Source organism: Procambarus clarkii, chromosome 66 (assembly GCF_040958095.1).
Source record: "Procambarus clarkii isolate CNS0578487 chromosome 66, FALCON_Pclarkii_2.0, whole genome shotgun sequence".
NCBI classification, from domain to species: Eukaryota; Metazoa; Arthropoda; class Malacostraca; order Decapoda; family Cambaridae; genus Procambarus; species Procambarus clarkii.
In genome coordinates this window covers 23967629-23983897 of record NC_091215.1, presented here as the reverse complement: position 1 = coordinate 23983897, position 16269 = coordinate 23967629, and the positions used below count along the sequence as shown (strand labels likewise).

Below are 16269 nucleotides of genomic sequence, written 5' to 3'. Positions count from 1 at the left end.
ACATACTGTATTAATATAAATTAAAATGTAAATTACAAATTTCCAAACCTTTATTATATCAGGGGCATTAACAGTTTAACACACTGACATAAAAATAAAGATTGGACTCATTGATAAACACTAACAAAACAGATGAAACTTAAATTTTAAATACTACAATTTGTTTTATAAATGCTTGACAATATTTAACTGTAAATAAGGAATTGCATAAAATGCCCACAAGTATTTGGATAAATAATATCTAATATAATATATGCTCTGTTTCTGATGAGAACCACTGGTCATGAAGATGTTACTTGCTTCTCAGCATGAACAGCTCTCGAATGAAGAGTTCAGCGTGTGGTTGTGCTGTTGATGGTGGGTGTGAGTGCAGTGGTAATGCTTTTGTACCTCCACTTGGCCACAGAAGTGGCACATCTCCGAAACACCATGCACTCCCATTGTAAGTTGTTGTATTATATAATATTTTTGATTTTGTACAGAAGCTTTATTGCAGTTTAATGATTATTCTTACAAAATAACTAAAGTTACAGGGCCTTGATTTTATTTTAGATTAGATTATATATCTAGATAGTATTTTTATTATTTAATTACTACACCCACTTTTAGAATTTTAATATTTTTGGATTACAATATTTCGTATATGTAAATTTTCTGTTTCTGGAAGTAAAATAAAATAATTAATTTTAAATCCATTGAATACTGTATCAATTTTCTGTGGATAAACTTAATTTCGGTGAGCTTAAATAACTCACAGATGTATGGAAATAAAAGGAAGAATACTAGCATTTTAACCTTTTATGACATACAGTACTAGTAAATATGTAGTAACACATTGGTTGTTTGAGACAGTAGTAATTTCTTGTATGTTCAATATTGCTTACAAAAACACATTTAATATGATACAGGAGTAATGTATGGTTAGTGTTGAAAATTATGTTATTCAGTACTTGTACAGTATTTAATGACAGATCCTGAAGTCAAAATTTCTTGAAATTCAAAATAATTCCTGTTCTTGAGTTTACCACACAATTTATAGGGTAAGTTTTGATATAATTAGGTACTGTACTTATGTTTACTGTAATTTTGTATAAATAATATATAGAGAAAAATCTAATAATATTAATTTATTGGAGAATGCTTTGTTTTCTGTAGCAGATTGCTTTGGTAACGGTAATGACTGTATAGGATTATTTTTTCCAGCTCCCTTGAGTTACCAGGAAGGTACTCCATCATCAGGAAGCAGAACTCTTGACCCAGACAGCTTAGTGATAATATACAATAGAGTCCCAAAGACTGGGTCTACATCATTCATTGGGTTGGCATATGATCTCTGCTCTAAAAATAAATTTAATGTAATTCATATGAACACAACCAAGAACACCCCGACTCTTTCTCTAACAGATCAGGTGAGAACCATATCACAATTAGCATGCACTGAAATATTTGTCTTGTGTATTAGTGAAAATAAGAAAATGCGTTCTGTATTAGTATTTCGTTCTTTGACAACATATTAAAGAAAATAAGCTTTGATTGTATATGTAAAGTACCTTCTTGAGCATAGTTATTCAGGTGCTTCCTAGGGGTAAGATTTGCTGTACAGTATTTGCAACACCATATGAATCAGACAGCACTGCAACAGGCCTGTTGGTCCAACCTAGGCAGATTCCATTGGAAAGGATCATGCACAGTTGGGTAGGAAGACATACTGGCACCAGCACCCCAGGGCACTTTCAAGCAGTCCCTGCAACCATCACCAGTCCATTCATGCATGTTTATTCTCATTATCTACAACTTTCATTTCTTGCAGTGTACTAATATCAATATTTTGGCCAATACTGATACATTAGTAAAGTATCCGCTTGATTTATTGACCTGTACAGTACTGCACTGTATAAGGCTTTACCCTGCTCGTTGAATACGAATTGTCACCAAACCTGAGCTTGTATAAATGTCAGTATTGTACACACCTCTATTCATTTTTCTTGTTTTCAATTACTGTTTCACTTTATTTTTGTCAAGCATTTTTTCTTTATTATTCTTACATATGTACAGTATTTTTCTGAATCTGTCTAATACTGTACTTCTTTTAAAAGTACATATACAGTACTGTACAGTAATTTGAATTCTTGCATTATCATGTTCACGTACCCTATCTACTTCAAGTATTTTTATTATCTCTTATCTTAATTCAGTATTCAGACATCTTACACTTAAGTTTATGATAGTTTATCAAGTGTTGGTTTACAGATATTAGAATATATATACCATATACAGCACTGTATTAAGTGAGATAATGTAATATACTGTGCAGATGGTTTTTATTTGTGGATAGTAAGGGTTAATTTAAATAAAGTAAAACACATGCTTTATCCAGCAGTTATTAACCATGTTACAGATGCGTTTTGTGTACAATGTATCGAACTGGGTGGAAAAAAAACCTGGAATTTATCATGGACATCTTGCTTACCTCGATTTTAACAGGTAAGAATTCCCCCATTTTGCTATGATTGTCTTCTTCATGAGGATTTATTTATCAGGTGGTGGCAATACACATGATATTAACTCTCCAATTTATTATTTACTTTGCTTCTGATGTAAATAACTAAAAGGCTTATATTTTTTTTAAATTTTGTCTGCTGACCTTAACAAAACAGATTAACTTGGCAAAATGTACTAATTAATCATGTAGCAAAATAAAGTGATGCCTTGCTTGACTGCATCAGCTGTTTCCAGAGCCTTACAGTTTTGCTATTTTTTAATGCTACAATTAATGTGGTTTTAAAAATACAAATTACAGAAAATGCCTATGCAAATATTACATAGACAGATCAAGCTTTGAGTGAATATAAAAGCTCCTTTCTGAGCAAGACAATTGAATGGATATGCTCCGTAAAGCAAGGTTATTGCTGGTGCCATTGAGTACGATAATCAGGGTGAGAGAGAGAGAGACTGCTCTGGTGCAACAAAAACCTTATCAAATGCCCTTGTCAGGTCATACTGGTGATCAGTCCAGGCAAGAAAGTGTATGACCACAGAAAGTGTATTCAAATACAGTACCCTACTTGGCTTGACGAGGACCAGGTAGTGATCTTTCAACGTGCCAGTTTACCTACCTGTCTCCTCCCAATGTTCCATCACATGATCATAGCATGAGAATAGAAGAAACTGCAGAGAGGGCTTATTTGCCCTATTTATATCCAAATTCACCCATTCATATACCTGTCTATCCTGTGCTTGAAGCAATAATGCTACTTCTTGCCTATTTTGTTACAAAGCAACATCTTCCATAACACTACAACTCTATTTACAATTACTGTAAATTATTTACCAATTTTTTTTTTCTGAATATAGACTTACCTAATTTTAATCTATTGTTTCATGTTTTATTTTGTTCCCTTTAATTCTCTGCCTTTCTAGATAATTTAAATAAGGATTTCTAATCACTCATAATAAGGGAGGTTTGTAATGTCTGGGGTTAACTTTTTCATCCTTCAGATTTTCAAAATTGCACACATTTTGGGGGGAATTTATGTCCATTATTTAGTACTGTATAGTGCTTAAAAATGAACTGTATAATTTAAATGGGAACTAATCAAATTATGATAAATGTGAAGAATAACACTAGATGTGTTATTACTAATACACTAATTCATGTGAATCCCAGTACAATACATATTCTATTTGCCTTATTTCAAACATTTATGCATTGATTTCTTTGGTTAAGATCTGTACTGAGATCATAAAATCTGTAAGTAAGGATCTGCATCACAACTACTTCTGTTGTGATGCAGAAGTAGAATAGTCACCAATTAAAATCATTTGACTCCATGAATAATGTTAGCTTTAAAAATTTTCACATAAATCTTCTGAAAATTCAGTAGCATTTATAATGTTCAGTATACTGTAATTAAAAACAATGTGCAATGTATTCTTAATATTTAATGCAGCTTTCATTTACTACTACTAATATTTTTCTTATATAGGTTTGGTGTTAATCAACAGCCAATCTATATTAACATATTGCGAAAGCCATTGGAGCGTCTTATATCGTACTATTATTTTGTCCGCTATGGTGATGATCTTCGACCATATCATGTTCGAAGAAGAATGGGAGATAAGATGGTAAGTAATTGCCTCTGTGAAGTTCATCATTTAAGATAAGGTTAATATGTACATTATGTAGGGAGCATACTTTCTCTATCATTTCCCAGATACGTTCCCATACCTTTAACTTCTAACAGCTCAAATCCCAACAAACTCTACCAAAGGCAGTTTCTAATGAAAAGGCAAAAGTATCACTCCCTTTCCTACATATGTGCACCCAATCCCATGCATACATTTTATTTTGTTCAATAGTAGCATTCCAAGATGTCAGTTATATTGCATTTACTTTGCAATATATGTTTAGTCTGCAATTTTACCAATGGCCTTAGACATCCATTTATTTCCACCACAACTACTTCAAAATGCAACATATGATTGAGATCCCTTTCGTATCTCTGTCTAATTCTGAAGCTGTCCTAGACTTTTGCATTAGTGCCTCACATTTCCAAAGCACGTGCCACCCCCATGCACTAGGTGTTAATCCTGGATCAGGATTATCAAAGAAAGATTCCTTTCTTTTTCCCTCCCAGAGAACTGCACCATATTCCAACTCTCAGTTTCATGGATGCCACACCCATTGATTAATCTTTTAGACAATTTCACCCACAGGTGTTGTCTAGATTTTAGAGAAGGGTGTTAATCTAGAATTCTCCCTTCCCCTCCCCTTCCCAGTATTTGTGGAAAATGGGTAACTTTTAAGTAGAGTAAATACGAAACTCGAATGATGACTTGGCAGAACTCGTGAAAAACTTCAGGCATTGTAGAACTGATCTGACAAGTGGAAGAAGCAGCTGCAGGCAAATCTAATTTCAGTAGAGATTTGACCAGTATGATTGGTAGTGACTTCAGACCGTGGCATAGGATTCTTTCAGAAGCAGGTTAGATATACGTATGAATGAATTTTCTTGGGTATAAATAGGAACTGCATTGCCTGGCTCAATAGACCTTCTGTAGTTTTCTTTATTTTTATGTTCTTAAATTAAGCAGCAGTGCTTCAACATACATAACATAATAAATAAAGTGGTTGGTTTATAAGCAGAAGCATCAGCAATAAATGAACAAACATTGTCGTCCAATTATATTTAGCCGTGGTGAAGCCTTACTTAAACTATGCTGTCCAATTCTAGTCACCATATTATAGAGTGGATATTGATTCCCTTGAAAAATCCAACAAAGGATGACCAGACTGATCATGGTGTTTATATAAGTTGAGGTTAAGGGAGCTCGGCGTGCATTTCCTGTAAATGCACAGGGTGAGGAGAAAAATGATCCAGGTCTTCACGTGGATAAAGGGTATCTATGGGGAGATATGAGCAAGGTCTTGAAACACTCTGACCAGGTCAAAACCAGTAACAATGGCTATAAGCTGAAAATTAAGAATCAGGAAGGATATACAGTAGAGAATTTGGGTTTGGCAGCAAAATGGTAGATGAGTGAAATACATTGCCAGCCAGCATCATTGAGGCAAATGGTATAGCTAACTTTAATAACTGATGACTCCTACCTCTTATGTTTATAGGTTTTAATGTCATAAGTAATGTAATCATCACATGAATAGGTGACCTTGTGCTTTATTTAGGGCTTAGTGTATAATGCAGTAGTTGAAATTCATTGAATGGTATGTCTCATTCATCCACTTTGTGGAGCATGATATATATGAGCCATGCTTTGTTGTCATGTGTGTAATTAATTAAACACAATTAGAATTAATTGTGTTATTTAGGGAAGGTAATTCAAATTAGAGGTAGTGACCCAAACATTCATGAATTCATTTGGTCTGTGCAGAGGATGAGGGTGTAAAATCTTATTTTATTTTTATTTTTTTGTCTTACCCTTGATATACCATTCCATGTCTGAGAGTTAGCAGTGCTTGGGAATTAAGGCTGTCGTAGGATTCCCAGTTTACTTCCCAAAGCTTTTATGTTTGCACACCCATGCTGCACCTAGGACAGACTGAAGCAACTTCAACATGTATATGAAGCCTCTTCAGGAGGTTAAGAAGATGTGATTTTTGACCAGACCACACACTAGAAGTTGAAGGGACGACGACGTTTCGGTCCGTCCAGGACCATTCTCAAGTCGATTGTGAAGATGTGATGATGATAAAAGATTTCAACAAATCATCATTTATGCAATTCACTTTAATTTCAATGTATACATAACTGACACAACCAAATATATTTGTTTATCAATTGGCAACATTTCTAAAATGTAAATTGTCACGACTTCATCAGTTTAGGTAGAGCAGACCTTCTCAGAGAAATATAATTTGCACTGTAATGAAATGCATATCAATATTATACAGTAAGCTACTGACACACATCTCATCACTTTTAGACTTTGGATGAGTGTGTTGCCATTGAACATCCAGATTGCTCTACAACCCACCTTTGGGTGCAAGTTCCTTTCTTTTGTGGTCATCATGCTGAATGCTGGTAAGTTTTTCTTGAGTGCTTTGCCAAATAATTTTACTATTCAGCCATAAAAAAATATTAATTTTGGTAAATAGTCTAGTTAGTGACTATCCAAAGTACAATACAGTAATTACTTCAGCAGTATATAAAGGATTTTCTTCTACTGTAAATACATTTTTATATTTTTTACGTGTATAATTTTTGGCAGTTTTGCAGCTAAAATTATTTTTTTTTTTTTTTACAGACAATAACTTGAGTATTGAGTATTCAGTAACTTTCAATAATTACACAACATTATTAAAAAAAAAAAAAGACTGAATGAAATAAAAAGACTCCTATCCAAACCAGTCCCTCAGTTGCATCCCCAGCTAATGGCAGATTACCCAGGGTACTGTTGACACGTCAGGCTGTAGTTGACCTCCTTCCCACCATGGCAAGTAACATTGCAAATATCCTTTTACATAGTGTGAAGATGGTGGCGAATCTATCTTGGTGACTGAGTGACCACTCTCTATAAACAAAAGGGCATGTAACGTAATGATTATGTGTACGTGTTTGGTTGATTAGACACACAGAATATAGTGGTTTTTTATATTTATTTAAATTTAGTATAGTCTTGGTTACAGCAGTCACTTGTTTTAGAAACGTAGTGAAGGGTTGTTGTAGTTGAGACGAAGCCTGGAGCAGGGTAGAGAGCTGAGTGAGGCAGGGGATACAAAGCAGGTTGGATGTGGGGTGAGTGTGTAGAGCGTGGCGCTCTGAATGCAGGCGGAGTTGAGGAGCAGAGTGAGGGATGAGAGCGTGGAAGCTCGATGTGGCTGGAGTCTGGCTGTCTCCTCTGTGTTGAGGCTGAAGCATCTTGCGAGGGTGGAAACCGGACACGTCGAGTGTTACATTGTTATTGGTGAATGTTGAAGATGTGCGGTATCTCTTAAGCATCTGTACTGAATCACTCTTGGAGTTAGAATGATGATGATTCGCTATTGATTGCTTATATTACCAGTCCTACACCTCATCTGACCATCCTCTAGGATGTTGGGAAGAAGTATTAACTATAATTGGTGAAGAGGAATCAATTGTAATTAGTGGACTAAGGAGAATTAACAGACCCGTCTCATTATCTGCAAATAAGCTAATGAGAATATGGAGCAAGTGTATTATTGACATAATATACTTGCTACAGGCAGAGCAATCATGTTGAACACTCGCTACATGGAATTATTGTAATCATGATTGAAAGCAGTTATCTCTGCTAAATACTGGTTAGTAAAAGGGGGAATTGAGTGGTTTGATGTGTTCTTTGGTGTGATAGTGAGTAGTTGTTCTTGGTGGGGGTATTGAGTACTGTGCTCTTCACCCTTAAACATAAGGATAAAACTATATGAAAAGTTTCTTGCCTCAGTGGGGCTCAAAATTGCTTGGGTCCTGGTGCACTAGCAATGAACTAGGTAGACTAACTGTATGGCTTATGTCAGTAACTGAGGCACAGCTGAGAGAGGAGTGAATCATTATACTAAACACTGTTCTATCACACACTTCAAAGCCAAAGCATGTATTCTGTGATAATAATTTGACATACTGTAGTTTCTTTGAAGCAATAATTTACAATGGTTTTCTCAGGGTTCCAGGATCTAGCTGGGCTCTTGATCAAGCAAAGCACAATCTGCTCCATAGTTACTTTCTGGTTGGGGTTACCGAGGAAATGGCTGATTTTGTAGCTATGCTTGAATACTCTCTCCCACGATTTTTTAGAGGTGCTTATGACCTCTATCTTTCTGGTAAGTATAACTGAAGGTATTTTAAAGGGATACAGTATAGTTCATGATTCTTGGATCTTAATAATTCAAATCTAGGGAAAGTTGCGAGTTATGATAACTAGAGTTTGAATGTGTTTAGTAAAATTGAATTTTCAAACCTAATTGAAAATTAATGTTATTTATACACCCAAATATTATATTTTATGTGCTCCTTATGTATGTGTACTGGTACTATAGTTATTAAGAGGGATACCGTCTTTAGATGGTTAGAGAAAGGGAGTATATTTTGTGGATATTAGTATGAAGTGATTGCTTTGCTTAATGGGAGAATGTAATACTGTATGTGTCCAGATGGGCCCTCATATTTACTTGGCACTTGCTTTCTCTCCTAATTAATAATATACCTCCTAATTCTCTTTCTGGAGTTGTTCCTTGAGATTTCTCTCTAAACTGGACAATATTGTATTTTGATAAAGATCATACGGGAAAAATAAAAAGCATTCAAGTACCAAGAATTTATTATAGTACAGTACTGTACTGTACAGTATATACAAAATAATGGATTGAGTGAAAGTGAAAGGCTCCTCTCTGAACAGGTTATTCAGTTGCTGTCTTGAACAATGTCCTGCTCTTTGAAGGACATGAACAAACAACAGCCAGGACAGTCTGACTGTCGTCACCTGATATACTGGAGATCATCTCACACACTCATGTCAGGCCATTAACAAGGAAAGAGAGGCATTAGATTTCTCTATCCAGCTTGGAATGGTCTCTAGAAGGTTCATTTATTTACACTGAATAAATCTCCAAAAATACTCGGCCTCAAAGAGACAGCCAAGCATTGATCAACTATTGCTATCGTTAGTTGGCCACCTGGCCACTACCCTAGACCACCATCACATGTCAGCAAAGTAGCAAGGAGCAATACTTGGCCATTTCTAGAAAACAAAGTGTTACTTGGTCGAGGTTATTAAAGTGTGAGCGAGTGTACTGTATTTTCTGGGGACATTCAGGGCTGGATTAAGAATTTTCCTCTCCCCATGTATGACCAAGCAGGAATGCTTGAAAAGATCCCTGCTACATTTTAGATGAGAAGACCAGTGACCACTGCAAGAGTGAGAATTTGCATAATGGAGCGAGCAAGAAATAACATTTTCCAAGTTTTTGTAAATTATTTGAATATTTAGAATTCTATAACCAGAGATATCATAATTGTTTAGACGTGAGTTCACCTGAGCAACATAGTGTTTTACCATCTGCTAAACTGTTTACTAATTATATAGGAAAATAAAAAAGGTTACCCAAGCAAAAAACCTAGTACATATTACTTTGCTTAATGATTCATTACATATATTGTGCTCCATTAGTTGCTCTTGAGCACATGGTGTGACTGATCACAGCAATTAAATGCAAATTATTTATAAGATGCTGTACAAACATTTTTGTCCCAAGACTCATGGTATGAACTTTACATAATTACTGTAGGCTAAATCTTTTCCAATAAGTGCTGTACTAATTATGGCAGTAAAATTGTCAATATCAGACTTTTTGTTCTCTACAGGTTCCAAATCTCATCTAAGAAAAACTGTTAAAAAAATTCTGCCTTCTGATGAAACGATAGGAAAACTTCAAAATACTAAGGTAAAATAAATATTTCATTCTCCACAGTAAACTATTTTTCTACTTGTCACTAAAGTTCTTTAACCCATGTACTGCACGTTAGTATAGTATGACAACCTCATGGTGTGTGCAAAAAAAATTCTTCCCCTTAATTTTTTTGCTTTCAATTACTGCCTAAGCTCACTTATCCGAATTATACAGGAAGGAGCCACTGCCAGATAAGCCAGCCATTTGGATAAGCAGAATTCTTACAGGGAAAGTCCAATTTTTGTACCACAACCATCATAATTTTTATTTCCACAAACACTATAAATAAAAAATATAAATAAAAAATAAGGTGCCATATTAGTGACACATTATATTCTTAGAACAATAAAACAGTGTTTTTGTTGTTATTACACTATATACAGATGCTATATATAACTATTTACATATTTGTGCACCATAACAAACCACTAAGCTGAACTGTGACAGTTATAATCTAGTAGTCATGATCCATGGTCAGCCTAGCACCACGTCACTTCTTGCACAAAGTTTTAGTACACACAATGAACCTATTTTATTTTCCTCGTATTATTATTGATATTAATATGTTTTCCAGTGCGATGATGCATTGGGCTATCGATAATGTTATTTGTATCACAGAACGTGTAGATTGTAGGTACGCACACATTTATTTGTCACTAATATGTACAGAATCTTAAATTCTTTAAGCAATAAAACATAGTTTTTGCTATTATTACACTATATACACACACATCATATATAGCTATCTATAGTTTTGTAAACCATAATTAACCACTAAGTAATTCTGGTGGGTGTGTAATGAAATCTTAATACAGTAAAGGGCCACATGCTACAACTAGACAATGCCAGGAGTTGCAACAAAATGTCTACAGTATACTATGCATATCACTAAATCTAGTTACAGCACTGATATTATTATCATATTCCTGTCACTAAATCACGAATATAGTTTTCCACTAAGTTATTTTCAAAAGGAATATAAGGTCATGTTCCACGACGTGTAGATGCACAAAACCATTTGTGTGTGTTGTGAATGTCGGCCTGCTGCTGTCAACATCATAACTAGCATTGTGTTCACTGATATCTGAACCTTGTTCATAGTTTTTAATACAATCAGTATCATCTATGACACTATTATCAAAAAATAATTGCAGTTACTTATTTTATTCATCATTATTAAGTGGTGCTGTGGTCCCAACCTACACAGCTGTGCTGAGAGTTCATGCTGCATGTGCCAGCCTCAGTGTACTGAGGTGAGGCTGACACTGCCAGCATCGGTACTCTGGCAGTACCGATGCTCACAGCCAGGAGCGATGCTGATTTTTTTTTTTCAAGATGCCATCTGTTTACTGGAGTCCTGAGCAACAGGATGTGAGCCCTCTGTACCCGCAGGAGTTTTGAATAATTCCCTATACCTATAGTCGAGTTTTCTAGGTAGACGCACCACCCGTAAACCTGTATTATGTTATCATCTTGGTATGTGCAGTACTGGGGGTTAAAGTTTTATGCATTAATTAACAACTCCCAAGATTTACAGTTAGGTTCATCACAGCCTGTGATTTTTTGCATGTTTTTATGGTATAGTATAATCCATCTGTGTTATTTTCCAACAGGCACATAATGCCTACACATTTTGTATCCTCAATTTGCATACTATATTTTGGGTGCCATTTTTATCCTATTATGGTCTTAGTTTGATGTTAACACTTTTGCGCGCTGGGTGCACGACCTCCCCACTACCCCGGGTGGGTTTGGGCATTCCATGGGAGTGCGCGGTAATTCTGAAAAATGTATACTCTTCAACTTAGTCACCTCAATTCTCGTCCTAAGATATTCAATTTGGTATCAATGTGTTCGCAATAGAATTCTCTAGAGGAGTAAATGCATATAAATTCCAAAAGCCCGGCTTACCACCCACAACAAACAGAGAAAGTGCGAGTGAATGATCCGGGAGCGCGCAAGAGCGATAAAATGTGTACTCTTTTCACTTTGGTCACCTCAATCTTTGCCCTAGGTCTTTTATTTTGGTATCAATGAGTTTGCAATAGAATTCTCTAGAGGAGTATATGCATATAAAATAAAAAACCTGGTCACGCTCCACCCGCCAACAAGTTGAAGACGGGCCAAGTGTTACCCACGAGGGAGTGCCCAGAAGCCCATCTCTATTCTCACCCACAAATGTTTAGTATATTTTCCAGTTGCTAACATCAATTTTCGTGTTAACAGCGCTCTTTTTGGTATGAAATTTTTTCTAATAAAATGCTTTAGATGGATACATGCATATAAGGGCAAATTGAAGAACAATCTTGCAAATACAATACAATAAAGTATAAACTACAATGGGGCCTCGACTTACGATGCTAATCCGTTCCCAGAGACAGATCATAAGTCGAAATATCGTAAGTCGAAGCGATTTTTCCCATAAGAAATAAAGGGAATTGAATTAATCCGTTCCCCACCCTCCAAAATATTAACATACAAATACATTTTATACTGAATACAATGTTTTTTTCTAACTATAATACAGTACCAAAGATTCTCCTACCTTTATAGAGGGCTCTTGATGGCGTATGGAAGATGGTGATGAGAGGGGAGGAGGAGAGTTGTTACTGTTTGGAAGGGAAGTCCCCTTCCATTATCACATCAGGCAGTGATGTTTTCTCTGGGGTACTCTCTCTCCTATGTTTTGCCTGAATACCACTAGGACCTGGTTGTGGTTCAGTGCTTGTTTGTCTCGCTACAAATTTGTCAAGAGACATTTGTTTTTCCCTTCGTTTTAACATTTGTCTGTAATGATGCATCACAGTGTCATTGAATAGGTTAAGGCAACAGCCTACTGCAGCTTGATTTGGGTGAGTCGTTTCAGCAAAGGTTTGCAATTCTTCCCATGCTGCACACATTTTCTTAATTGTTGAGGAAGAGACATTCTGTACTCTTGTTTCTGCTCTATGGTCATCCTTACATGGGTTTTCATATGTTGAGCCTTACCACCGACTTTCCTGGGACTCATGGCGTGATATATAATAATTACTTTAATGTTCAAAATGCAAAAAATCGCCACAAAAGCGGAATTTCTTATAGGCGCGATCGTCACTAAGCGGGCAGCTGTGGTAAACTGAGGCAGGTCAGCTGCATGATCGGGAACCACGTGCTCGGTCGACCCGAACGTGTACCAACATACATCGGAAGTCGACGACACCATCAGATGTTGAGTCGCATTTTTCGATGAAATTTACATCGTAACTAGAAATTATCGTAAATAGGGGCAATTGTATGTCGAGGTGCCACTGTATGTAAAAAAATAAAACTTTTTGTACTTACCAATTCAATGTTGTTTGTGGAGCATGACATGGGTGGAACATTAGTTTTATCCACTCCTGCAGCAGCAGGAAAATGTTTCCTGGAGGGTCAACCTATGTTTTTTATAGGTGGAGTGGATGGTGGGCAAGCATTACTGCTTATCAGCCCAGAATTACTGCTTATCAGCCCAGAATTACTGCTTATCAGCCCAGAATTACTGCTTATCAGCCCAGAATTACTGCTTATCAGCCCAGAATTACTGCTTACCAGCTCCACCCAGGCACCCGCCTGGGTGCCGCATGGGTGAAGCTGGCGGCTCACAGTTTAAAATCAGTCCCCCCAAAAATCGGATTGAACCCGGATTTTTGGCAAATATTTTAATGGAGGACTCAATGCAGAGTCCTTACTGGACTTCCCTCTATTTAACAGGACTCGGTGCTGAGTTGTCGCCAAGCGAAAGTGTTAACTGGACTCTCTAAGGTGGTCTTGTTAAGTGAGATCTGTGACTTCATTTGTTCTCATATCCATTTATGTTATGATCACAACAAACTAATGTATACTGCAATTTCAGGTTTGGAGATTGGAAAATGAATTTTACAACTTTGCACTCGACCATTTCCATTTTTTACGGAAGAAAACATTAATAGAGAGTGAAGGTAATGGTCGCTTGATGGACAGAGGGCAAAAGTTTGCATATGAGAAAATCAAACCTAAAAAAAGTTAGGGTTGAGTGTATAATAATATATTTAGCAAGCACCTAAGTGTAATGATAGTTTTTCAGTAACTCATTTTCTTCTTGGTCTATAGTAAATCAGTAATTACATGCAATACACTGAAGTGCCTAGATCATTATTAAATAACATTTTATATATATTTTTAAATTTTATTAAGTTATAGTGTGATAAAGGCATTTATCATTTGTTACACACCAGTCCTGCCATAGGCTTGAGGTGATACATTAATATTGTGCATACTGTCTCGATATCTATTTATTAATTAATTAAAAGAGTATTGACTTGCCTCTTTAGTTAAGCTGTTCTCAGGATTTTATTACTGTATTTTATTCTTACAAATAATATTTGTATTTTTATATATTTTATCATATTTTGGCTGTACAACAAAGCTTTATTTTCTCTACATAGTGTTTACTGTTCTTCAGGCATCATTCCAGTTACTGTATAAACATTAAATCCTGTATTATTTTTTAAATGCTCTATAGTTGTTGAAAATATTACTTTTCCCTTTAAAAAGGATATCAATATATAAAGAATATATTGTTTAAATCCTTCTTATCCACAGATAAAGAAATTTAAGTGTTGTTATAGTATTACAGTATGTAGAATTTTGCACCATTTCTGTACAGTTGAGAAATATTGTGATGTTTCTGCGTGTTGCACTTTATCTGTTTGTGACATACGTGTGGTGGTGAGCTTTAATGCTGTGTAGCATTAAGAGTTTAAGCGTGTGTGTGTGTGTGTGTGTGTGTGTGTGTGTGTGTGCTGCTGCACATCATTGAACCCAATTTTCTACTCTGTTATGTATTCTCAATATTCTTGAGCGTATTTCCTTGGCTTTGTGTATTAGAATTATTTTTTATTTTTGCTTGAACTATAATCTGTGTTAATTGGTAAATTGGATGCATATACTAAAGATATAACACACTATTAATACAACATTGCACATTTAGTAGAACTGAGCTGTGTGTGTTCTGTCCGGTAGAGTAGATTGTACTGTACTCTAGTATACTGTCCAGTATATTAAAATGCACTGTACAATATAATGTAATTGGACAGAATATTGTTTTATACAGTACAGTATACTGTAATAGACAGTATACTATACTACTGTGCTTAAAAGGAGGGTTTTATGTATGCTCTCATCATATCCATAAATACATACTGTATTTTATGTGTCATTTTATACAATATATATTTGTTGTGATTGCTCATGCGTGTTCAACGTGTACATATACAGTATTTGGGTGATGGATGGAGGGGGGGGAGGATTTTGAGTCCACTAAGTGGGGACATCCTGGTGGGTGGGGTAGTTTTTTGAGCCCACAGACTGGGGTCATCCTGGGACTGGGGTCATCCTGGTAAGTGGGAGGGGGGGGGGGGGGGAGTTTTGAGCCATGAAGGGGGATCCATGGAGGGTCCCCCTTCCTGAGTTTTGAAAACCTTGACCCATGTGACTAAAGCTTTTACCCCTCCTACAGTTCTGAAACACCTTTTCCTTGTATATTTTTCTTCACATTTCCACTCCATTTCCATCTTCACAGATGGGTCTAAGTCTGCAGATAGTATAGGCCACTCTGTTGTTTTTCCTGACCACACCTATATGTATCACCTGCCTCCAGAGACAAGCATCTTCACAGCAGAACTTTATGCTATTTTGTATGCTCTTCATCAGCTGCTTTGTCTCTGTCAATCTTCATTTGTTGTTGTAGTTGACTCTTGCAGTGCCCTCATAGCTCTGGAGTCCTTTAATCCAGTCCATCGTGTGGTAGTTGAGATTAAACATTGGCTGTTTCTTATCTCCAGCAAGTTTAAGACAGTTGAGTTTTGCTCAACTGTCTCAACCAATACGATGGTTCCCAGTCATATTGGTGTGTCCTCAAATGAGTGTGTGGACGCTGCCACTAAGGAGGCCATCCGCACCTGTCCCATCTCTCGTAAAGGTGTTCCTTATTCCAACTTCTCCCCAATTATTCATTCCTCAATCTTTGCCCATTGCCGGGGTCATTGGTCTTCTGTTACTGGTAACAAACGGTGTGCCCTTAAGAGTAGTGTGTCCCCATGGCCTTCCTCCTACCACTGTAACCGGCGGTGGGAACCGCCGGTTACAGTGGTAGCCTTCCTGGTCTTCAACTCCATTTGCCAACACAATTGTCAGTTGAACTGCTCATTGTCAACTCATTGGCAGCTAAGACCTTGATTTAATCACTATTTTATTGATTTTTCCTTTATTAATATGGTTTTACAGTTTTTCTTCTTCTTTATACTATTAATATAATGGCAGTGGCACACCATTAGCCAAGATTCAAC

The 16269-nt window shown here is 36.2% G+C and overlaps 1 protein-coding gene across 1 annotated transcript; it reads left to right on the top strand.

Moving 5' to 3' along the window:
• The first annotated feature begins 308 nt into the window (after positions 1 to 308).
• LOC123769289 (heparan sulfate 2-O-sulfotransferase 1) lies at positions 309 to 15225 on the top strand. The gene is given in 9 exon segments (XM_045760393.2): positions 309 to 335; positions 337 to 442; positions 1204 to 1409; positions 2399 to 2484; positions 3987 to 4125; positions 6445 to 6542; positions 8142 to 8299; positions 9840 to 9919; positions 13797 to 15225. Coding segments are annotated over 9 exon segments (1053 nt in total). The 3' UTR covers positions 13950 to 15225.
• The last annotated feature ends 1044 nt before the right edge of the window (positions 15226 to 16269 follow it).